Source organism: Lynx rufus, unplaced genomic scaffold (assembly GCF_022079265.1).
Source record: "Lynx rufus isolate CCGP_SWC_20201006 ecotype Redwood Valley unplaced genomic scaffold, mLynRuf1.p SCAF_27, whole genome shotgun sequence".
NCBI classification, from domain to species: domain Eukaryota; kingdom Metazoa; phylum Chordata; class Mammalia; order Carnivora; family Felidae; genus Lynx; species Lynx rufus.
Genome location: NW_025814842.1, coordinates 10,615,168 through 10,639,004, shown reverse-complemented (window position 1 = coordinate 10,639,004; position 23,837 = coordinate 10,615,168). Strand labels below are relative to the sequence as shown.

Here is a 23,837-nt window from a genome sequence, read left to right as displayed (position 1 = left end):
GGGCGAGTGGGGAGCGTGGACCTATCCTGGGTCAGGTGGCCCAGGGGGCTCTCTGATGAGATGGCACTGACCTTGGCCTAAGCTCCCAGCTCAGACCCAGCCTCGTCCCCAGGAAGCGAGGACACGGTGAGCGAGCAACTCGGAAGGTGGGTGGTAAAGCTGCATGGGGGTGGGGGCTCCTGGTGGCCGGGGTGGGGGGGAAGGGCTGAGGAGAGGGGGCTTCCTGCAGGAGGGGGACACCTGCCTGGATACGAGGGTCTATGATACGAAAAGCAGCAGGGGGGGAGCAGGGAGGGAAGAGCAGCTTGGGTGGGGGGTAAACTGAGGTTTTGGCTGCAGGAAGAAGTACATGTACGTGGATGGCGGGGGGGGGGGTGCTGGGGCGAGCGGGGCAGGCGCACCGCGGGGCCTCCCTGAGCAGCAGCCCATTATTGCCAGGGTTTGGAGGAAGGAAGGCATCGGGGATTTTCAATGCTTGAAACAACCGGAAGGAGGCTATCATCTGGGAAGCCCGCTGGCACTTTGGGCGGCCAGGTGCTTTCACACGCGGGACTGACCCTTCACGACGTGCAGCGGAGCTGGAAAGCGGTGGAACAGGTGGACCCCAGGCCTGCCACACTCCCAGCCGGTGCCCGTCTGCTCCCCCGCCAGCTCCTGCAGGGAGCACTTGGGGACCGAGGGATACAGGGCGCTGTCCCCGGTCCCGGACAGGATCGTGAGCTGGAAGGAAAGGGGCTGATCCTGGGGAGAGCTGCCAAGAGTCAAAATTCGCTCAGGATGGAGGGAAAGTGAGCCTGCGTCTGGGATCACTGGACAAACCCAAAGTTTGGGGCTCAGCTCCGAAGGGGCTGGAAGGTTCTGGAGGGTTTCACCTATGCTCAGCTGACTTGAAAAGGTAGAGGGCCAGCCCTGGGCACCCTGTGGGCGGTGGGTGCTGGGCCCTCCTGACTCTGCACGAAGGATTTACTCTGGCTGCAGTGACAACCCCAGCAAGCTGTGGTCCCGCACAACAAACCGCCTGGAAACGGCTCTCGACCAACGACATAGGGAGATTTAGAGGATCACTATCCCAGCTCCCTCCTCACTGGGCTGCCTAACTCCAACGCGTGCTTTACGTGGCTCTCTGGTCCCGTGGCTCAGCGGTCCGCAGCAGTAACGGGCCTCGTAACACTTCCTGCCTCCCACCCCACGCCGGCACGCCTGGATCTCCTCCCAAATAGACGCATGCAAGCAAAGCCTTATCTCAGGGTCAGCTTCCGGAAGGTCCTGCGCATAAACTGCATTTGTGCCATTTCTAGAGGAAGAGGGGGGCGGACAGGGAGAGAGGAGTGTGGTGGGACCGGCAGGGCCACCAGGGGATTTCCCTGGGCAGGGACCCGTGACAAGAGGAGCCAGGTAACTATCAGTCCCAGGTGAAGGGAACAGCCCAAGTGTGAATCTGGAGCACCAATTAAGGTTACGAGGTGGTCCAGAGGGACACGAAGCCAGAAGGAGACCTGGCCAGGGAGTCCATCCCTGCTGTGAGCTGTCCATGTGCCGTCTTTCCGGCAGGACCAACAATCTGGAGAGCTGATAGGGATAGGACCAGCCCCAGCTCCCCACCGAATCCAGGCATCTTCAGCCCCACTATGGAGGAAGGAAGGAAACTGGGGGGCGCCTAGAGGGCTCAGTCGGTTAAGCATCCGACTTTGGCTCAGGTCATGATCTCACGGTTCGTGGGTTCGAGCCACAAATCAGGCTCTGTGCTGACAGCTTGGAGCCTGGAACCTCCTTCAGATTCTGTGTCTCCCTCCCCAGCTTGTGCTCACTCTCTCTCTCTTGCTCTCTCAAAATAAATAAATAAGCGTTGGAAAAAAAAAAAAAAAAAGGAAGGAAACTAAGCTGGGTCGACTCCTAGGGGCTCTGACCCATGTGCGTTGGGGTCCCAAATACCAAACGTGGGGAACTTGCCGGACTCTCCACCCAGACGTTGGAGGCTGGGCTATTTACCCTGAACGAGCCCACCTACGTGCTCACCGCTCCCCCGTTTTCAACGGTGAATAACCAGAAATACCCTCAAGAAATGATCAACGACACGCAAATACCATGGTGCCGTAGAGAGACGGCCAAAGCACCAGCTTGTGCAAAAGAGTAGCAGCATCCATTAGCACTTAGCAATGTGCAGAAAGAAAAGACACATGAAGTATGGATGCTAAACTAATAGCTGCCCAAGGAGGGGGCAATGCAGCTTTCCCTGCACGGTTCTATAGCATTTATTTTACAATGCACACGTGCAACCAGAAAAACACATGCCTGGACACACACACACACCCTTCTGATCCACGGTGGTCCTGAAAACCTTCAAATCTTCACACTTGACCAGGGTGCTGAGCGGGGTGCTTTGAAAGAAGCCTTGGATCGGCAGCCCAAGGCCAGGCCTCAGGTTCCCACTCGGTCAAACCAAAGAAGAGAAGCCTTTCCGATAGAAATGGACCAGGGTGGGGTGCCTGGGTGGCTCCGTTGGTTAAGCATCCGACTTCAGCTCAGGTCATGATCTCGCGGTCCGTGAGTTTGAGCCCCACGTCAGGCTCTGTGCTGACAGCTCAGAGCCTGGAGCCTGCTTCCGATTCTGTGTCTCCCTCTTTCTCTGACCCTCCCCACTCACATTCTGTCTCTCTCTCAAAAATAAATAAATGTTAAAGAAAGAAAGAAAGAAAGAAAGAAAGAAAGAAAGAAAGAAAGAAAGAAAGAAAAGAAAAGAAAAGAAAAGAAAGAAATGGACCACAGCCATCCGGGTCCACGGCCGCCCAGCCCCCCTGGTGTCCAAACCTTGAGACCGACACCCACAGACACCCACGGTCTTCTCTAACAGCGCTGTGAACACAGCCAGGTGCCGTGCGACCTTAGCGGCCGGGCCACTCTGTCCGCTCATCCTGAGCCTCCACACAGTTTCTCCAAGACTGCTACCAAGTCCGGTCCTACCCGGCCCATCGAGAATATTCTTTCTTCATTCCCAAGGTATTAAAAGCACATCATAACCGATGGAGGGAACTCCGAAGAAGATAACTCGCTTAATCTAACATAGCTACTGTTCTCGCCGATCCTCTGCTTTGTTTATTGAACCAGTGATTATGTCTTCAACGGTTGCAAACAGCAGCCCTGTGCCCTCACATGCTCCCCGCCTTGTTGCCTATTTTTGGTGGCTGCTGACAGCCCGTCAGGAGGATGCCATCAACAGCTCCCCGGACAGGTGGGCTGGCTCTTTCCAGGTTTTCGCTGCTACCAGTAACACGGCCACGAACGTCTCTGTGCAGAAAACGGTGTCCGTATTTCAGATGATTTCCTAGGACTGGACCCCTGGAACTACCAGCATCACTCATTTTGACGGCTCCTGCAGCTGACAAATTTCTTTAAAAAGCAACTCGGGGATGCGCATTCTTCCCAGGACTAGGAGCACCCACTTCCCAGTACGCTCCACGGAGGTTCTGCCCAACTAAGGGGTGCAAAAGAGATGCCCCTTAGTCCGAGCCCTCGTCTCTCGGAGGCCGCACGCGTCTGTTTTGCTGGCTGTCGCTTTCTTTTTTTGTACAATCATCCGTTCACGTTGGGGTGGACACTGGGACGTACCACTCCGGTCCCCTTCGAGGAAACGCTTGTTGGCCCAGCAGCAGGGAATGTGGGCAGCTGGCGGCAGGTGCCCGTGAGGGGTGGCTCCCATCCCACGACCGGTTGAGGATGTCCCAGCCCAACTCAGAACAACCCCAGGGGGCCATTCTGGCTCTAGAGTTTCCCATGGTGCTGGCAGATGCCGTTGCTGGGGCTCCATCACGGCTCTAACTCCCCAGCGGCAACCTCCCCAAACTTCCATCCCCTGTCTTACATAGATGCATCTAATGACCCCCCGACACACACATTAAACCCCATCCCAGAGTCTGTCCCCCGGGGAACCCTACCCATGACATGGTCCTCGGGTTGTGAATGTTTCCTGTGGATTCCAGCCCAGTGTTCTGGCCTCTGACGGCCATGGGGAACATCACTCCTCGGTGCACTGTCCATTCTTTCTGGAAACTGCATCGTCTTGCTGCCTGAACCGCCTTCACCCAACTGATGAAAACAAGAAGGAGGACCGAGCCCAGCAGGACACCGTGGGAAAGCTGCCCCAGGAGGAGGCTGGAGTCCCCGTGCAGCCCTGCGTCCCCGGCTGGCCCACAGTCAAACCCAGATCCCGAGCCGACTCAGTCCCAAAGAATGAGCCCACGCTGGCTGGCTCCCTTCCAATGGTCCAGTCATCTGTGCGGAAATCTGTTTCCGAACCGAGCCTGGGACAGGTGCACCTGTTTGCAGTTTGGACAAACCCTCCTCTGGAAGTCTGTTCCCCATGGCCGGCTCATCCTCTGTCCCCCCATGACTTCTCAGGCGCTGTGGACAGTGGATCTTACGTATTATCAGCCTGGGATCCAATTCCTCAGAAGCTGGAGACCTCCACTCCATCACAGCGGCTCTGTAGACCCTATCCCCTCACTGAGTGGGACTCCCAAGTCCTGCTCAGCTTTCCTGTTTCCAGGCCATTCTCCCTAACAGAGAAGATGGACGCGGACACGGAGCAGAGACGCTCTGCTTCCATTCGGTCACCAATTAACACGGCACCATCCTCCTGGGCCAGCAGGAAACCTCCCGTATTTCTCCAGTCATGGATCTGTTTTTGGTTGGGGAAAAAATTTTCAAGTGCAGAAAAGCACACAGAATGTCGTAACAAACACCCATGTATCCACCAGCTGGAAAGGATATATGTTAGCGTTTGTCATATTTGCACCTAATTTTTTTTACATGTTTATTTTTGAGAGAGAGAGAGAGAGAGAGACAGAGAGAGAGTGAGAGAGACAGAGAGAGAAAGAGAGAGGGATTGCACCAAGGAGGGACAGAGAGAGAGGGAGACACAGAATCCGAAGCAGGCTCCAGGCTCTGAGCTGTCAGTACAGAGCCCAATGAGGGGCTCGAACCCATGAACCGTGAGATCATGACCCGAGCCGAAGACGGACACTTAGCCGACGGAGCCACCCAGGCACCCCTGCCCTAAGTTTTTAAATAAAACATTAAACCACACCGTTTTTATGTTTCTAAACTTACATAAATTCTGTATCTCCCCTACCCTTCTGCACTTGCTTTCCACACTGAACCTTACATTTTTGAGACCTCTTTGCACCATTTGTTTATTTATTTTGTTTTCCTGTTGTTATATAATCTCTACACCCAACGCGAGGCTCAAACTCAACGATCGCGACATTAAGAGTCGCACGCTTTACCAACTGAGCCAGCCAGGTGCCTCTGTGCTAGTCACTTATTTATTTTATTTACTTTTATTTTTTTTAATTTCAGAGAGAGAGTGCACGAGCAGGGCAGAGGGGCAGAGGGGGAGAGAGAGAGAATCCCAAGCAGGCTCCATGCTCACCACTGAGCCCGATGTGGGGCTCGATCCCACGACCCTGGGATCATGACCTGAGCTGAAATCAAGAGGCAGATGCTCAACCAACTGAGCCACCCAGGCACCCCTGGGCTGGTCACTTAAGTGCCATATGGTAGCCTTAAGCACCCCCACTGCCCCCCCCCCCCGCCGCCATGAGGCCTACAGGGGGTATCACACACATGGGTGTGTGTTCAAGTTTCATGGTCTGGCCCTGCATCCTTTGCTACAGAGATTTCCAAATTTGAATCATTTGAGTACTAACGCCATTTTCTGCTGTACCTGTGAACCCTGTGTACTACATATTTTACGTTCCATTTGTTTCGTCTTTGTGATAATCAACTTCTAAACTTTACCTATGAAAACTCTTCTTTTTCCCATCTATAATAATCACAGAATGTCTGTTAATAATGCTTTGAGATGGGAGTTGGGCACCTGAGGTTCATTAAATAACTCTTTTCAATTTTGGGTGTTTTTGAACACTTCCAAAATGAAATTAAAAAGACAAAACAGAGAACACTGCACCCTCCTCCCCACAGCTGTCTACCTGCTGGACCACTCCTCTTGGCTAGGACAGCACAATAGTCTGTGTCTGCCTTTGTTCTCATTCCTCCGTGGTTTATTCTCAACCCCATGGGCAGAGCAGATACTGTTAAAATGTCCCTCATGAGCTCCAACCACCCCACCACGAGAAATTTCTGTCTCCTCAGAGTCAAGCCCTCACTCCTTCCTTCGACGTACTCGCCCTGCATGACCCACACCATCACCTACCTCCTTGACCTCGCCTTCCCTAACTCACTCTGCTCCAGTCACCCAGGCCTCCTTGCTTCTCCTTGAACATGCTGGATGCAACCCACCTCAGGGCCTTTGCACACGCTGGTCCCACTGCCTAGAAAGCTCTTTCCTGACGTCCAATGGCTCCCCCCTCCTTCAGTTCTTTGTTCCAACGTCACTTTCTTAGCGAGCTCCTCTCTGACCACCCAAGTCCTGTAATAACCACCGCACGCCCACCCCTTCACACTTTCCCCTCCTGGCTTGTTCTCCCCTGACTGCATTTACCACCATCTGACTTCCTATTTTACCTATTGATTTCTTTACTCTTTGTCTCCCTACACTAGGAGCACAGGGACCTTGGTGTTTGGTATACATACGTCTCTGTCCCCAGCACCTCCTGGTACACAGTAGGTGCTCAATAAATACTTGTTGAACAAACGAACACATTAATTCAGATGGGGGTTCCTGGGAACAACGCAGAGGCCAGACAATGTAAACCAAGGCCTACTTGAAGTTTCCAGAAAAAAATCTGGCCTGTACAGGGAGTCAGGCATACCCTGGGTTTTCTCTAAGTCAATAGCAAGGAAAGCCTGGGGGCTTCCTGGCCCACCCCTCCCAGTACGCCCCAGGGAGGTGGGGTCCTAGCCCGTTTCTTACCAGTCAGCATCTCCATCCCATAACCAGAATCTTCCGAGGGCAGATGCCCAGGCATTGAGTCTGTCATTTCCTCCGAGGTTGGCGAAGGGTCTGGAAAATGACAACAGCATCTTCTGTTTATCCTACCCTGTCACGGTCCCCCAGGGACCCCCCCAGAGCAGGACCCCTAAGGAAGCCGTGTCCTAGAAGTCTGGGAGGACAGCTTCAGTGACCAGTTCTGCCAGAGGCGAGGCAGGTGCCTGAGGGGTGTGGGACCCCACGCTGAGCCTCCAGAGACCAAATACGCTCTCTTCTTCACAGATGTGGAAACTGAGGCACAGGGGGCTCTAAGTCTGGAATCAAACGCAGGCCCTCTTACTCCTATACCTTTTCTTCTCCTCCCTCCTGCCTACAAACCCCAGGGGAGCCAGGCCTGAGCCGGACGGTCGGGGGTGGGGGGGGAACTTCAGGAAGGTCTTGGAGCTGACAGACATTCCCAGCACAGAGGGCAGACATGGCTGCAGGAAGCGCCTGTGACGCCCGCCGCTGCTCGCAGGGTCAAACTAGAGAAACAGCGGCCTGGAGACCCCTTCTTGGCCCTCGGGAGACAGAGAGGCCAGCCGGGGAGGGACACGGTGGTTCTGGCAGGTCCGGGAGCCCTGCTCTGGGAGCTGCTCGATTCCTATAGGCTCAGGCTGGGCAGGCTGGGCAGGAGGCTCAGCCCTTCAGACACTGTTCCGTACCTGGGACAGTGACCTGGATGATATCTAGATCTTCTGGTTCGATTTTGATGGGCCTCAGCCCACTCAGCTCCCCTGACGTTCCTGTGAAGAGGAAAGGAGGGGTCAGGTGTGGGCGGGCGCGAGCAGGGCCGGGCAAAGCGAACTGCTTCTGGAACGTTCCTGTGTCTGTGACTTGTTGGTAGGGCCCCGGGAAAAGTCAGGCTGGCCCCAAGCCCCTGCCCAGACCAGGAGTGGAGGGTCAAGCAGGCCCTCAGGTCCGTCCTGGGGTCTCTAGTTCATAGGCTCGGCAACTGAGGCACACAGAGGAGAAGCCACTTGTCACAGAGTAGTGGTAACGCCAGAATCCAGGTCTCCTGACATCCTCCCCACCTCCAGCCCCCCCACCAGGGAGCTCCCAGCATGCTCTGGGGCCTGGGGGGCAGGGTGGGCAGAGGTAACTCATTAGTAGTACTCCCGGCTCATGGTCTGAGCTGGTCTCCTCCCCAAGGCTGCCGGGTGGGGCTGGCAGATGCCCTCTCACCCCAGGACACACACAGCAGGGTTCCACGTCTCCTTACCTGGCCCACAGTCTTCAGACACACCGTTCTTGTCTGACCTGTGGGAAGGAAGGAAGGAAGGAAGGAAGCGGGGGAGGGAGGGAAGGAAGGAAGGAAGGGGGGAGGGAGGGAGGCAGGGAGGGAACGAGGGAGGGAGGGAAGGAAGGAAGGAGGGAGGGAGGGAGGGAAGAAAGGAAGGAGGGAGGGAGGGAGGGAAGGATGGAGGGAGGGAGGGAAGGAAGGAGGGAAGGAAGGAAGGAAAGAAAGGAAGGAAGGAGGGAGGGAGGGAAGGAAGGAAGGAAGGAGGGAAGGAGGGAGGCAAGGAAGGAAGGAAGGAAGGAAGGAAGGAAGGAAGGAGGGAGGGAGGGAGGAAGGGAGGGAAGGAGGGAAGGAGGGAGGGAGGGAAGGAAGGAAGGAGGGAGAGAGGGAGGGAGGGAAGGAAGGCAGGAGGGAGGGAGGGAGGGAAGGAAGGAAGGAAGGAGGGAGGGAGGGAGGGAGGGAAGGAAGGAAGGAGGGAGGGAGGGAAGGAAGGAAGGAAGGAAGGAAGGAGGGAGGGAGGGAGGGAAAGAAGGAAGGAAGGAGGGAGGGAGGGAAGGAAGGAAGGCAGGAGGGAGGGAGGGAGGGAAGGAAGGCAGGAGGGAGGGAGGGAGGGAAGGAAGGAGGGAGGGAGGGAGGGAGGGAGGGAAGGAAGGAAGGAAGGAAGGAGGAAGGAGGGAGGGAGGGAGGGAGGGAGGGAGGGAAGGAAGGAAGGAAGGAAGGAGGGAGGGAGGGAAGGAGGGAAGGAAGGAAGGAGGGAGGGAGGGAGGGAAGGAAGGAAGGAAGGAGGGAGGGAGGGAGGGAAGGAAGGAAGGAAGGAGGGAGGGAGGGAAGGAAGGAAGGCAGGAGGGAGGGAGGGAGGGAAGGAAGGAGGGAGGGAGGGAGGGAAGGAAGGAAGGAAGCCAAGAAACAACACACGTCAGCCCCAGCTCTCCCCTCCAGGCAGCCAGGAACCCACAGCGGCTGCCAATGCCGAACGCACCCCTGTCCACGGTCACTCCCGTCCCCACAGGATGGGCCTCCCCATGAGCGAGATTCTCAGCGCCTGGTCTCTCAGGACAACAGCTGCCGGCTGGCCCAGCAGAGATTCTGCTTCCTATCCTGGGGTGAACAGTCTGGGCACCCACCTTCCCCACCGGGTGGGAGCTCCTGGGGCCTGGGTCTGGCCAGTCTGGGAGCCCCACAACTGAGCACGGTGGGGTTCAATCAGCACTTCCTGGTGGGAGGGGGAGCTGAGAGGCCACCAGCCTGGAGCGGGGACAGAGGTCTGGGAAGAGAGGTGGGCAGCAAAGTTGGGCAGGGCCCCTGGGATGGGGAATTCAGTAACTCCGCAGAGCACTGTGGGGGAGGCCTGGGCTGGATGCGGTGATTCTGGGACAAAGGGACCATCCCTGGCCCCCAGGAGCCCAGAGCCCGGGTCGGGGGGGCACTGGCGGGCGGCGACGACCAGGCCGTGAGCTGAGCGCAGGGCCTTGTGGACACGCAGGACCGCTGCCTGACCTAGTCTGGGTGCAAAGGAAGGGCTCCCGCGAGAGACATCAGGCAACATCCGGCTAAGATCCTGAGTGGGGACAAGGGTTCTCCAGCTGGAAAACGGTCGGCAGAGAATCTGTCCCTTCAGATTCTCCCTGGCCCGCAGCAGGGTGGGGACACAGGCGGGAGGGGGCTCTGCGTGGAGTGACCCTGTGCCTACCCGGGGTGTCGCGGTGTGAGGCTGTCAGGAGACGCCGGGCACAGCATCCTCTGGCCAGCCCCCGGCCTTGCTCCCCGCTGCAGCGACACTATCAGCCCAGCGCCGGGTGGGGGGGGGGGGGGGGCCTTACCGAGCGGTCCCAGGCAGGTCGAGGACAGTGGCACGGGAGACCTCTGCAGAGGTGTCCTCCGGTGGGCTGGCTGGCTCCAGCTTTGTGGGGTCTTTGGTAAACTTGTTCCCTGGGTGGAGAGACGAGGAAGGTCAGGACAAAGGCCCGCCAGCCTCCGGCCGGTGGGACACGTGGGCACGGGCCTTGGTGGGAGGTTCTCGGGGGCGCCCTTTGTGGGTCGTCTGGCCTCTGCCAGGCCAGGAACAGGTCCTGAGCAGAGATGCCTCCTGGGAGAAGGAACATGGGCCCCAGCGCCGGAGGAGGCCAGGCATCTGGGAGGATTACAGGACGTCTGTCCCGACCTCACGTACACTCCTAAGGCTGAGGGAACCCTCCGGAAAATGGCCGATGCCCCCAAGGCCATACTGCGGGACCCCTCTCTCATTTAATTATCGGAGAACGCCAGAGGAAGTTGGGTGCCCTCATCGCCCCCCATATCACAGATGTGGAAAGTGAGGCTCCTATAACCCTGCCCAGGTCACAAAGCTGGCGGGCCGCAGGGCCAGGACTAGGACCCAAGATCCTTGCCCCCTTTGCTGCATCACGCAGAGCCCTCCTCTTCTTCCTGAGGGGCGCGCCGCCTACTGGTTACGGCCCGGGCTCGGGGCCACACGCCTGGGTTTGCGGCCAGCCTCACGGCTTACTGGCTGGGCTTCAGGGAGAAGAGCAGAACCCGCCTCACAGGACTGTTCAAAACGAAATTAAAGTAGAACGGAACAGGCTCCCAGCCAGACTGCCCGCCGCACGTCAGTATTCAGCAAACGTTAGCTTCACTGTCCCTGAAGGGGGCGTCTGCACCGGGAGCTGGGGGCTGTGTCTGCCCGGGGTGCGGTGGCCACGCCCAGGCCCCCTCCCCACGCCAGGGTCCCCGTGGGATGGCGGCTCAAGCCCTCGGGGGCATCAGCTCAGAGGTTCAGAACGGACTGGATGGTACCCGCACATACCTGTGAAAATTCGCTCATCGAACATCCTGGGGAGAGGAGAGAGACAGGTATGAGAGCAATGCAGGCCGAGGGCTCCCCCACCCCCCCGGGGCTCAGGGACAGGCCTCCAGGCCCCCTCGGTGATGCTCACTCCAGTCCCAGGCACACGGCTGCCGCTGCAGCCCGGAGTCCTGGGCTGGCCACGCGTGGGGGCAGGAGAGGCCACCGTTCAGAACAGCCAGGAGCACGTCTCTCCAGCCAAGGCGGGCTGGTCCTGGAGGGTCCGAGCTGTCCATCTCGGTGCCCCAGCCCCGAGCTCCTTCTGGCCACAGGTGGCAGACGATATACACCCCTTTCCCGCCAGGGCCCTGTGGGCTTCGACCCGTCATGGCCTGTGTCTCAGTGACAGGTACGGGGACCGACCCTGCTCCCAAGAAGCTCCGTGTTGACTTCAACGAGCCACGCCTGTCACCACATGCGGGTGACACAGGGGACCCCTCACACGGGAGCCAAGGCGCCCCAGTCTGAGAAGGGGTCTGGGAAGACTTTGGTGGGGGAGGGGAACAGCCTTCCATGCTGGGCTCAGGCACGTGCTCTCTGCCCCGTGGGCAATGGGGAGCTTCCGAGGGCAACGTGGCACTTCCAGACCACCCCATCACCACACAGACTGCGGACTGGAGGAGGGGTGGCTGGGGGCCTGCGACCATTCGGGACCCCCGCGTCATCCCGGAGAGACACCTGAAGTCTGAGCCAGGAATACGAGAGTGGGGTGAAGGTCAGCAAGGAAGCTGGGGTCAGCTGCCTGTCGGCCTTCAGGGCTGGTATTCTTTCTGTCCACCCGGGCTCCCACCTTGGTGGCACCCACCGGGGTGGGGAGCTAGTGGTGGGGGTTCCTGAGCAGAGTCTGTGTGCCATGGAACAGCCGGACGAGGGGACAGGGCCTCGGTTGTGACACTCAGGCTACAGATGCTACACGAGACACAAGAAAGGATGTCGGAGCCCCAACACAAGGGCCTAGTAATGCCCAAGGCCAGGCTGGCAGAAAATTCAAACAGAGGCCAAAAAGTCAGCGTGGGAGGCAGGCGAGGCCCGGGGCCTGACCTCCCGTTCTCGTTCTGAGGGGCCCCGCCTTCCCCGCTGCTCCTGGGGTCCCCCACTTATCTGGGTCCCCTAAGGCTGAGAAGCAGCCATGGGACTAACTCTGGGAAGACCGACTTCCTCGCCGAGCCCTGCTTCCTGCTTCCTCTGCCCCACCCGGTGACAGGGAGGCTGCTGGCCTCGACTCTGGTTTTATCATTTACGGTGTTACCGTCGTCCATCAGGGAGACAGCGCCCATGGCCTGCCAGGTTCCCTGGGAGGAGGATTGGGGGGCAGATGACAGGGAGGTCTGACGAGGCTCCAGGACCATGACAGATGCCCTCAGGAGCCGCCAGGCCCGCAAGGGCTGCTTGACGGGCACGGACCAGCAGTTGCAGTCAATCTTCCGAACACATCCCAGAGTCCCGGGACCCCCTCCGCATGCTTTTGCCCCTTAAGTTCTGTCTTAGGTAGAACTGATGTGTCTGCCCCTCGGGTGTCAGCTTGGACCCTGACACTCGGGGCTGGTGTCCTGGTGAGAATGGGCGTTTGGGGGGCCAGGGAGCCCCCTACCGCTGATAATAAGACCCCCAGGCCTTGTGGATCAGCTTCTCCCCCTGACTTGCCCCCGACCCTGCAGACACATGGGCCACGGCAGAGAAAGCCTGCTGGCAGCTCCCAAGCCCTGCCTCCCAACTCACTTCTGCCCGACTCACATCTCAAATGCTCCACCGACCAGGCGAGGATGTGTAACAGCAGAAAAGGTCCAGAGGGCTCGGGAGGGAGGAGCTGCTGTTCTAGGTACTTTGCTCACCTCCCGCCATGTGGTCTCCCATCAGCGCCGTGAGGCAAGGACCACCACTAGCCCCCTTTTACGGATGAGGAAAGTGAGGCACAGAGCAGTTAAGTGACCTGCCCAAGGACACACAGCTGGGAAAGGTAGGGCTAGGACCCAAACTCAGACCGTCAACACCGATGCACTTGACTACTTCTTTATATGTGAGGAAGATGAGGTCAAGTGAAAGGACTCATGTTTATTGAACACCTACTATAGGTCAGGTGTGTTAGGCCTGCCTCCTCATTTTATGTTGAGAAAATCTTGGGGAGAGGGCCACACCTTGTCCTTATTTTTACAAACGAGAAACAGGCTCAGAAGAGAAGGGCTATTCAAGGTAATCGTGCTTCGAGTGACTTTAAGCCCCATCTGCCTGATGCCAAAGCCTCCTCCTTCAGGAAGCCCCACCGGCTTGCCGCTTGCCACTTGCCATCGACTCGACACTTGGAAACCTGTTGTCCTCTTGTGCCCTGAACTCATCACAGGAGTGACCACCCCACGCCTCCTGCCGTGACTGGTGGTGGCCTCTGGGGACTGCCTGCTGTCTGTGAAGTCCTCAGTAGAGCCCAGCAAAGGGCTGAGCCTGTAACAGGCACTTGGCAAATACTAGTGAAGAATTAATTAAGCTCTGGTTTAGACTGAGATCAAGGTCAGCCACGGTGAGGACCCAAATACCATGGCCAGGCACATGGGGGGATGCTGGGGTGTCCCTGAAGCTTTCTTCTCACCTACCCCCTGTCCCCCTCCCGAGAGTCAAGCAGGAAAAGAACCCAGCAGCAGCAAGACACGTTTAAGCTACACAGCACCAGGCACTGGCTGACAGAAGGGCGACTGGTTTCAATTCACTTCCAGAACGTGGCGGGGGGAAATCCTTTCTGAACGAGGGCGCCGGGGAGGACTCTCAGACCAGAGGTAAGCACACCTTGAACGATGAACACAGGTGGGAAGCTGGGGAGAGCTGATCCGGGCGGAGGGAGGAGCCTCAGCCAAGGCCTGGAGGCGGTAAGGCGGCCTGGACTCAGAGAAGGGTGTCCAAGGCTGTGCTCCATGTGAGGGAGGGAAGGCAGGGGGGGTTGACGACATGCCTTGGGGCCAGAGTATGCACTGTACCCCGGGGGCTGGAAAGGGCTCCAAACAGGAGACCACACGGTCAGGGCGGACTTCCAGAATAATCTGCCCTCCCACCACGCCCCCCACACCCCCCACTTCTCAGTCTCCTTGCTGGTGGCTCCTCCCCGCTTCCTCCTCTCCCTCCTCCTCCTCGCCCTGGCCTCTAAAGTGGGGACTCCCTTCTCCTCTCTATCTCCACCCTGGCGAGAGCCCTACCTGGCCCATGAGGACAACTCTCAGAAATCTTATCTCCGACACAGACCTCCCTCTGGAGCTTCTGACTTCTCAAAATTCCGTATCCGATCATCTCCAGGCTAGCATACCCCACGTGAACTCTCCACCCCACACCAGACCTGCTTCCCCCAGTTGTACGCCCAGAAACACGGCGTGATCCTGGCCTCCGTGCTCCCCTCCACACTCCCACCGTCCACCCACCGGCGAACCCAGCAGAGCTCGGAATCCACCCCAAATGGAGCCAACCTCTCTCCTTCCACCCACCGCCAACCGGGATGATGCCACAGCACCCTCCCGAATCTGCCCACCTCCAGGGCCCTGGTCGCCCTAGAGCCTGCTGTTCGCTGCCCCCCCCAAAGCAAGGGGCCCAGCAGACCCCGCTCTGGCCTCCAGCAACCCTGCAGAGGTCCTGCCCACTGCTCTAGAACAGCTCTGTGCCCTGAGTGGATCCCCAGCCGCTTGCCCAGCCTCCTTGCACCCCCGGACGAGTATTTGTTCATTCATTCACTCATTGCACCCCCGGAGGCCCATGCACACCCGGAGGCCACTTGCACCCCCGGAGGCCCATGCCCAGCCTCCTTGCACCCCCGGACAAGTATTTGTTCGTTCATTCACTCATTGCACACATACACAATGGGCACCTACTGCATACCAGGGGCTGTTCTAGGCACTGGGAATTCAGCCACGAGCCACGCGCAGTCCTCGCCCGCAGTGCCTGCCTCTAGTCCAGGAAGCACGCCCGTGAGTACACGCACACCCTGGAGGCGTGCCCTCAGAGAGCTCCCGGAGCAGGTGCCCTGTTGCCTGGAGGCAGGGGGCTGGACGGCATGGCTTCTGGCCACCCTCCGCCTCTAACCACTTAGGAGGAAACATCCCAGGGAGTCCACGCATTGCCTGGAGACCCCATGCTTGCACGGTGGGGGTCCAACCGGCTGTGAGGGCAAACTCCTTGCTAGAGTCTCGGGCAACGACACTGCGGGATGGGCAGCAGCAGGCTCCCCCCACGCGCCAGCCCAGCCACCCTGGGGGTTTGCAGCTCTCAAGTGCATCCTGTCCTGCCTTCTCGCACCTACCCACACCTGCGCCAGGCTGCCTGGGGAGACAGGAGAGGCAGTCAGCCTACCAGCAGGTAGGGCAGCCCAAGGTGGGGTGTGACCTCAGGTGGGCCCCCCTCCAGGGGCAGGTAAGCTGAAAGGCCTCAGTCTTCTTTAGGGGGAGGCAAACACCTCTTACTAAGACCTTACTGAGTGTCCACAGGCGCCATGCCTCAGTTTCCCCGTTCAATCCTCAGAAGAGGCCAGGAAGGAAGAGCCTTCCCGTCAGGTTAAGGAGGCCGACTTCTCTCCCTGGCCCGCCCATCCTCTCGGTTGTCAGAGCCTCTTCATCCCACCCAGGCGTCATCATCGCCTCCCCGGGCCCGGCCTCGCGCCTGCCGTGGCGCCCTGCCCAGCCCTTACACCGCGGCACCCCGAGCCCAGGCCCGCACACCGCCCTGTACCTCTTAATGATGAAGTGGATGCTATGTCGCTCCTCCAGGATCCGCTTCAGCTTGGGGACCCCATACGTGCAGGGGCGCTTGAAGGGGATCTTGTCGGGGATGCCCACAATTTCCACGGCCTCTGGGTCGCAGGCAATCTTCCTGTAGGGGACGGGGACCATGTGGTCCAGGCCCAGGGCTTCCGCTGGAAGGGCAACGGCAAGGCTGAGCGCGGGACGGAAGCTGCAGGACATGCGGGGCCCCAGGGCCGTGGTCACCATCACCTCCCCCCACCCCATCCCCTGCACCCGTCCGGCCATGGAGCAGCATGTCACTTCCCTCTTGAAAAATGCCGACGGGCTCCCATCCCCCTCGGTGACAGCCAAAGTCCTACTTGGGCTTACGAGGCCCCACGTGACCAGGACCCCATCACCTCTGACTCACCTCCCTCCTGTGCCCCCTCTGCTCATCCCAGTCTCTGCAGCCTCCTTGTCGCCTCCCTAACATGTCAGACACGCACCTGCCCCAGGGCCTTTGCACATGCTCTACCAGCTACTCAGAGTCTCTCCTCCCAGATCACCAGACACTGCCCTTCCTCCCTCTCCCCATTCAAGCGTCCCCCCAGATGTCACCTCGCCAGTCCCCTCCATCTCGCCCTGCTTTGTTTTCCGTCCCACATTCACCATGACCTGACACTATACACATATTCGTCTGTATGCTGGTTCACTGTCCAGAACCTCAGTTCCACGGGGACACAGGCGGCCAACCGCTCCCCATCTGGGATCTATCTAGACAGGATGGGACACAGACTAGCTGCTCCCTGTACTCGGTGAGCGAGTGAACGGCAGCCAGGCTTGAGGGGGCTCTCGGCACAGGATTCCTGCAGCCTTCCAGACATGCTCTTTCCTCCAGGGAGGTGTGGGGGGTGCACGTGATGCTTACTCATCAGGGCCAGAAATGAGACTGTAGAAACTTTGCCAACAGCAGTGCAGGCAGAATCCGGGTTTACAAAGTGGGTTCCTTGTTCCTTCCTTGTGGACCCTTGGGTTCGGTCTCAGGCCATCTCAATCATTCACTTACGTCCCGTGTTCTTACTCATTCAGGCACCAAGTACTTTTTGAGCACCTACTATGTGCTTGATGGGACTTTCATGGGTCCCTGTTCCCCTCCCTCCCCCCCCCACCCCCCCCCCCCGGGCCTGGGAGGTCTCAGGAGACCTGCTGGGCTGGGTGTCTGCTTCCCTCCTGCCTCATCCCTCCAAACTTCCCCAGTGGTCCTGCGTCTCCGTGCCCTTCCTCAGGCCCTTCCCCGTTCCGGCCGCACCGCGTTTTTCCGTGTCCCAGCAGGTGCCAGCTCCGAGCTGGACTCCCCTCCAGCCACACCCGGAGCGGGACAGGGCCGAGCTGCCTGGGGCCCTCCCTGGCACACCGTCAAGACTGTTTTTCTGTTGACACAGCCGGGTCTGCGTTGGCGGCTCTGGCAGCCAGATCCCACTGCGAAGCCACACTTAGCTCGTTGTCAAATTAAACCCTCGAAATCTCAACAGCTGTCAAACCATGTCTTTCCCCCAACCCCCAGCCCCAGCCCGTCAGCGGTGGCTTCTGCGAGTCTGTGTCAATTCATCTCCACTCGGGTTCCTCTCACTTGCTGGGCTTGTCTCTTCGGAGGCAAGGGGACCCAGTGGACAGCGGTCAATCCCACCTGGCCTCCAGCCTCTGCCCACTGAGACGGGAGAACGGAGCCACCGTGCAGGATCCTCAGTGCCTCGTAGTCTCAATCTCCTTCCGGGTGACAATGTTCTTGAGGCTTCCTGGAGGCTGGGGTTCCCCCCATTTCTTCTCTGTTCTATTCCCCGCCCCCCTACTCTGCACCCCAGCCCCACTGCTGGCCCACTTCACCCAGAGCTGGTGGCTGAAAGGGCAGAGCCAGGGGCAGGATCCACTTATCCAGGGTCTGTGGGATACCTCAGGCCAGCCACAGCGTGCCCCTGGGGACTGCCTTCTCCCCGGCACAGCTGCAGGGAAAGCTCAGAGTTGGGGAAACCGGAGAAGGGACACGGCCTCAACCACTCCAAGCCCAGTGCTTCTCCTTGGATTTGGATGTGGCCAGGCCAGGTGCTGGCATCCGCAAAAGGTTCAGCGTTCTGGAAACATCCAGAGGGCACTACAGGCGGGAAGACTGGAGGCCGCCGTGCCAGCCCGGCTGGGGCAGAAGGCTCCCAAGGCAGACAGAGCCAGTCCTCCCCAGATCCCCTCCCCCTACTGCCCATCCAGCTCACACCTGCCTGGGACGGTCCAGGCAAGAGGGGAGGAGCGGGTCTACCAGAAAGACCACATCAAAGACGCCCAGGCTGTGCCGGATTCCTTACGAGGCCTCCAGAGCCTGGCTCAGCCCTGCCCCAATCCAGAAGGCACAGCCTGCCAAGCCTGCAGGCCTAGGCTTCCCTAGCCCCAGCGTGGATCAAAGGGCACCTCCTCCATGAAGCCACCCCCGACTGCTCAAGCCTGTGAAGACCTCACCTTTTTCTGTGTGGTCCTGTCTTTCCAAGGGCTCCTCCCACCACCCTCCACCACCACCCCCCCCCGCCAGGCACTACACTACAACCCAAGACACATCTTCAGGCACCTGCTGAAGTGCCTTGAGACCAGCGTTGGCCAGCGTGCACGACACAAGGTGGGAAGGCTCAGGATGCATGACTGATAAGTGGGCGAACCAGTGAAAGCGTGAGGAAAAAAAAAAGGGAGGGAGCAACTCGTGATCTAATAAGAAGTCCATGCGTGGCCTTGCACTCAGGTTCTTGGGGATTTCCTGAGAGAGAGGCCTGAGAAGAGCCTTGTTATTTATATTAAGCCCCTTTTAACCCACCTGAGTTTATGATAATGAGGGGGGTGCCCCCAGATCCCTCAGGACGGGGACTGGTTTCGGGGTGGGGGGGCACGTGATCAGAGGGTTGCCCCTTTCAGCCCCACCCCCACCGCCCCGGACAGAGAGGGGCTGCAGATCGAGCGAATCACCACGGGACAATGTTTTAACCAATCCCTCCGACTTACTGGGACCCCTGTAAACACTCTAAACCAAAGGCTCCCCCGGGCTTCCGAGCTGCCGGACCCACGTGCCGGGAGGGTGCACCCCAAACTCCACCAGGGCAAAAGCTCCAGCGCTCGAGAACTCGCCAGGCCTCTCACCCCGTGTACCTCGTCCTCTAGCTGTTCGTCCGCCCCCTTCACAATAAACAGGTAAAGGCAAGCAAGGTGTTTCCGGGGTCTGTGAGCCACTGTGGCAGGCTGGCTGGCTGAGCCTGAGGGGTCATGCGAACCGTGGATGTGTAGCAGAGGCGGACAGAAGTGCGGGTGCCCGTCTGGGGAACCATCCGGAAGATGCGGAAAAATGACCGTAGGCCTCAAACGGCCTAACCGCGGGGCTGTCTTTTGGGACTGGGCCCTTAACCTGTGGGGTCTGCGTCGGGACTGAACTGTAGGACGCCCAGCTGGTGTCCAGAGGCCTGGAGAATTGTTGGGGCTGGGAAACCCACCCTTCCGGGGTCAGAAGTGTCGGAGAAAGGGTTTTCCTTTATCAAGGCAGGAGGGGAGGGTGGAAGAGAGAGCGAGGACAGAAAGACAGAAGGAGACAGAAGGAAGAGAGGAGGGTGAAGCCCCACGCTGTCCCTTCTGCTCAAGCTGAGAAGGCCAAGGTTACCGAGGGTGACAGCCAACTCCAGGTCACCCGGCAAGTGGCTATGGACTCCCAGCACAGTGCTCGTTCTGGACCGTGCACGTTCAGGGAGCTCCCGGGGCCCCTGCCCCATCTCCTCCCTTGGCCCCATCCACGGAGGGACTCCCCGCCGTGGGGCGGCACCACTCAGCGGGTGGTGGCTGTCACGCCTGCGGTGACCTGTGGGAACTTGAGTCTCATCTCCACAGTTAAATGAGAGCCGCCCACGCAGGCAAGGGCCACACGTGGCCATCCGCTGAGTGGGGTTTACAGGTGGAGCTCAATAAAGACAGAGTGAGCAAGGACTGCCGGGGAGACGGGGAGAGTGGGTGTGTCGGAGCGCGTGGCACAGGGTGGGGGGGGTGTTCAGAGCACCCAGGGTGGGAGGGGCTTACAGACCACCTGCTCCAGCCCCCACCTTCCAGCCAACCAGTGGCCTCGCCGTCCACTGGGCGTGAAGCTGGACGGCGTGGAAGGCACGCCCGCCCCGGCGACCAGCCAGGTGCAGAGGGCAGACATGCGCCCTGAGCCCGGCTCTGTCCTGGGTGCTGGGGACACAGGGAGGGGCTGGCGCGGTCCTGGCCGTCACGGGAACAGATACAGACAAGGGGCATCAGGTGCAGGGCGCGTGACAGAGAGAACCCCATCACGGCTCTGGGGGCCTGGCCGGCCTAGGCTGAGTCTCGAAGAACGAGTGGGAGTGTGCTCCCCAAACACGCGGGGGGCATAGCGGGCGGAGGGCGAGGCCCAGAGGCCCAGAGGCCCAGAGGCACGGCGGCAGGAAACAGCGCAGCATGGGGCGGACCCTGCAAGTGCGCGAGGCCAGCGGCCGTTTTTCTGGGTCTTCTGGATGCCGACCCGCCCGCCTCCCACAGGTGAGTCAAGGCTGGGGCTCTGCCATCAGTTCCGCCCCCCCGGAGAAATCTGGAAGGGAAATATTGACACAACCGCCCCCCAGCCAGACAGGAGATGACATTAGCACTGCTGGTGTGCCAGCATATGGCTCCCGCTGTCATGTTAGGGAACACAAGTGACTGCCACGTAATGAGATGCTCAGCACATTGCCGGGGCCACACAGCGGGCCGGGCCGCCCACTCACCATATCTGCTGTTAAACAGGATCTGCACGCACTCCCGGAGCGTGTTGATGTCCTCGGTTTCCTTTATGAAGGCGTCCCACTTCTCTATCAAAACACAGGAGGTACGAGTGAGGGCGGGTCGGAGCGGGGAGCCCAGGGCCTGGCTGCTTCGTGACGAGCGTCCAGCTCCCCGCTAGACCCTCCTCGCTGGGCCGGGGCACCAGGACAGCCACACTCCTTCCACAGCCGAGGCCACCGGGCTTTCTCCAGCAGAGCCCCCCGGAGGGGCCTCACCCCTTCCACCCACTCCCACTGGGGGCCCTGAGGCCCCAGCCTCCTCCAGGAGACAGCCCTACACAACGCCCTGCTGGTCTCCACACCTGCTCTCTCCTCTTGCCTCTGTCTGCCCCCACGGGCAGTGGCTAATGACGTAGGCTCAGCCTGTCCATCCTGGGTGTCTCCTGCCCTAGACAGGCAGGGGGCTGAGAGGGTGCTCTCCCTGAGATGCCGAGTCCTGACCTCAGACTACTAACCCTCACACCTTGTACGTCTGGGGTCTTACCCAGCCTCGCTGTCAGCACAGAGCCTGACGTGGGGCTCGAGTTCATAAGCCACGAGACTATGACCTGAGCCGAAATCAAGAGTTAGATGCTTAACTGACTGAGCTACCCAGGCGCCCTTCAGGGGACTAGGTCTTTTTTTTATTTTCGTTTTTAAATTTTTTTTCATCTTCATTTTTTTTTAATTAAAAAAAATTTTTTTAACGTTTATTTTTGAGAGACGGAGCGCAAGTGGGGGAGGGGCAGAGAGAGAGGGAGACACAGAACACGAAGCAGGCTCCAGGCTCTGAGCTGTCAGCACAGAGCCCGACGCCGGGCTCGAACCCATGAACCACAAGACCCGAGCCAAAGTCAAACACTTAACTGGCTGAGCCACTCAGGCGCCCCTAATTTTTTTTTAATGTTTATTTATTTTTGGAGAAAGAGAAACAGAGCACAAGCAGGGGAGGGGCAGAGAGAGGGGGAGACACAGAACCTGAAGCAGGCTCTGAGCTGTCAGCACAGAGCCCGACGCAGGGCTCAAACTCACGAACTGTGAGATCATGACCTGGGCTGAAGTCGGACGCTTAACCGACGGAGCCATCCCAGGCGCCCCAGGGGACTAGGTCTTCTTAAGGAGCCTCTCACTGAAGCCGAGGCTGAGATCTCCACAAGGCATAATTGCTGGACAGTCTTGCTTCAGCCCTTTGGGTATAAATGAATCCCAAATACCGTGTGGTACTTTTAATATCTGCCCACATAATTTTTTTGTCTCTCATCTTCAAGAGGTGCAGTTTAATTCCTCTCGCTCCCTGTGAGCGTGGGTGGCTCATTTCTGGCTTCTAAAGGGTAGGACACGGGGGCACCTGGGTGGCTCAGTCGGTTGAGCATCTGACTTCAGCTCACGTGATGATCTCGCAGTTTGTGGGGTCGAGCCCGGCGTCTGGCTCCGTGCTGACAGTGCAGAGCCTACTCGGGATTCCCCCTCTCTCCCGCTCTCTGCCCCTCCCCTGCTCACACACACGCACACACACACACTCTCTCTCTCTCTCTCTCAAAATAAATAAACTTAAAAAAAAAAAAACAACGGGTAGAACACGGCAGAACTGATGGTGACCTGTGACGTAGGTCATGAAAGACATGTGGCTTCCTCCCTACTCTGCTTGGGATTGCTAACGTCAGGAAACCAGCCGCCACATCACGAGGACACTCGAGCAGCCCCGTGAGGGCCCATGCAGTAGGAAGGAGCCTTCCGCCACCAGCCACATGAGTGAGCCTGGAAGTGGATCCTCGGCCCCGGTCAAACCTTCAGATGAGCGCAGCCCCCGCCGGCAACCCGATCACAACCTCATGAGAGATCTGGGGCCAGGACCACCCAGTTAAGCTGCTCCTGAATTCTGGACCCACGCAAACCATGAGGTGGAAACACTTGCTGTTTTAAGCTATGTTCCGGGGTAGTTTGTCACATAGCAATGCAGAACTGTCATACTCTGGTTTGACTCAAGGTCCCTCGTGCACAGCTCTCCTGTAAGACCCAGTGGACACATTTCCATTTCGGGAAGCGCCACCCCCAGCCCCGGGTCCCCAGTCTGCTCAGGGCACTGCTATGGGCACCGTCCTACCTGACTTGTCATGGACGATGGAGAAGAGGATGCGCTTCGAGGCGTGGACATTCTGGATGAGAGGACCACCAGGCCCGGGGGGCTTCTGTCCTGGACAAGGCAGAGGAGAGGCACAGGTTCAAGGTGGGCCCCAAGAGGGCTTCCCCCAGATCTGGCCTGGGTGCGCAGACTCTGGCTCTGGGGTAACAGCCTCATCCATCAGGGAGACCCCAGAACTGAGCCCTGTGATCGCGAACTCTAGGCAAGTTCCCTGACCAGGGGCAGAGTCTGCTATCCAAACGGGAGATCAGGGAGAAGCTGTGATGTCCCAGGACACCTTTTACAGGCGGGGACACCTATTTCAGGTGTGTAAGTCCCACCGGCTGCTCAGCCCACACATTTGGCGGTGGGGAGGGGAGGGAAGCCCTTTATTCTCCTCCTGATAACAGCCCCCTCTAAGCACCTACTATGTACTAAGCATTGGACTCAGGGGTTTTGTGTGTGTGTAATTTTAGAGAGACAGCGCAAGTGGGGAGAGGGGCAGAGGAAGAGACAGAGAGAGAGAGAGAGAGAGAGAGAGAGAGAGAGAATTCTAAGCGGGATCCACACTCAGCATGGAGCCCGATGTGGAACTCGATCCCATGACACTGGGATCACGACCTGAGCCAAAATCAACAGTCAGATGCTCAACTGACTGTGCTACCCGGGCGCCCCGGACTCAGTGCTTTAATACAGCAGTTCTCAAGCTTGAGCACCATCTGAATCACCTGGCAGATTCGAATACACAGGCGACCGGACCCCGTCCTCAAAGCTTCAGATTCAGCAGGACTGTGGCAGGGCCTGAGAATGTGCATTTCTGACTGGCCCGGGAACTTGACCCGGACGATAACCTTGTGAGAGGTTCTATTGGCATCTGCACTTGACAGATGAGGAAACTGAGGCTCAGAGAGGTAGAGATTTGCTCTGGGACACACAGCCACTGAGCCAAGGAGCCCGAGGATGTGAACACAGGTCTCTCTCACATCCAGGTGTCCCTTCTCTATCTCCAGTACCCCCAACCCAGGCTGGGGATGCAGCATGTGACCGATTAGCACGTTTACTGACTCCACAGACTCCTCTGGACATCGCTTGGCCCCAGGCCAAGGATACTGTTCACAGACGGCTGAGGGGAGGCCCAGGGTCGCCAGCTGTCCTGTCCCAGCTCCTTGTCCCAACGTGCCTCCT

At 58.8% G+C, this 23,837-nt stretch overlaps 1 protein-coding gene across 3 annotated transcripts in view; it reads right to left on the bottom strand.

Moving 5' to 3' along the window:
• The window catches only part of GTF2IRD1 (GTF2I repeat domain containing 1), a 79,989-nt gene that overhangs the window by 47,242 nt on the left and 8,910 nt on the right, over window positions 1-23,837 (bottom strand). For all 3 annotated transcript variants that reach the window (XM_047089535.1, XM_047089536.1, XM_047089537.1), the window contains exons 6-13: window positions 22,635-22,724; window positions 20,495-20,578; window positions 15,706-15,889; window positions 10,972-10,997; window positions 9,989-10,097; window positions 8,151-8,188; window positions 7,594-7,674; window positions 6,872-6,961 (exon numbers count right to left, since the gene is read on the bottom strand). In XM_047089535.1, the coding sequence (XP_046945491.1) occupies window positions 6,872-6,961; window positions 7,594-7,674; window positions 8,151-8,188; window positions 9,989-10,097; window positions 10,972-10,997; window positions 15,706-15,889; window positions 20,495-20,578; window positions 22,635-22,724 (702 nt within the window). The remainder of the gene's footprint in view (window positions 1-6,871; window positions 6,962-7,593; window positions 7,675-8,150; window positions 8,189-9,988; window positions 10,098-10,971; window positions 10,998-15,705; window positions 15,890-20,494; window positions 20,579-22,634; window positions 22,725-23,837) is intronic.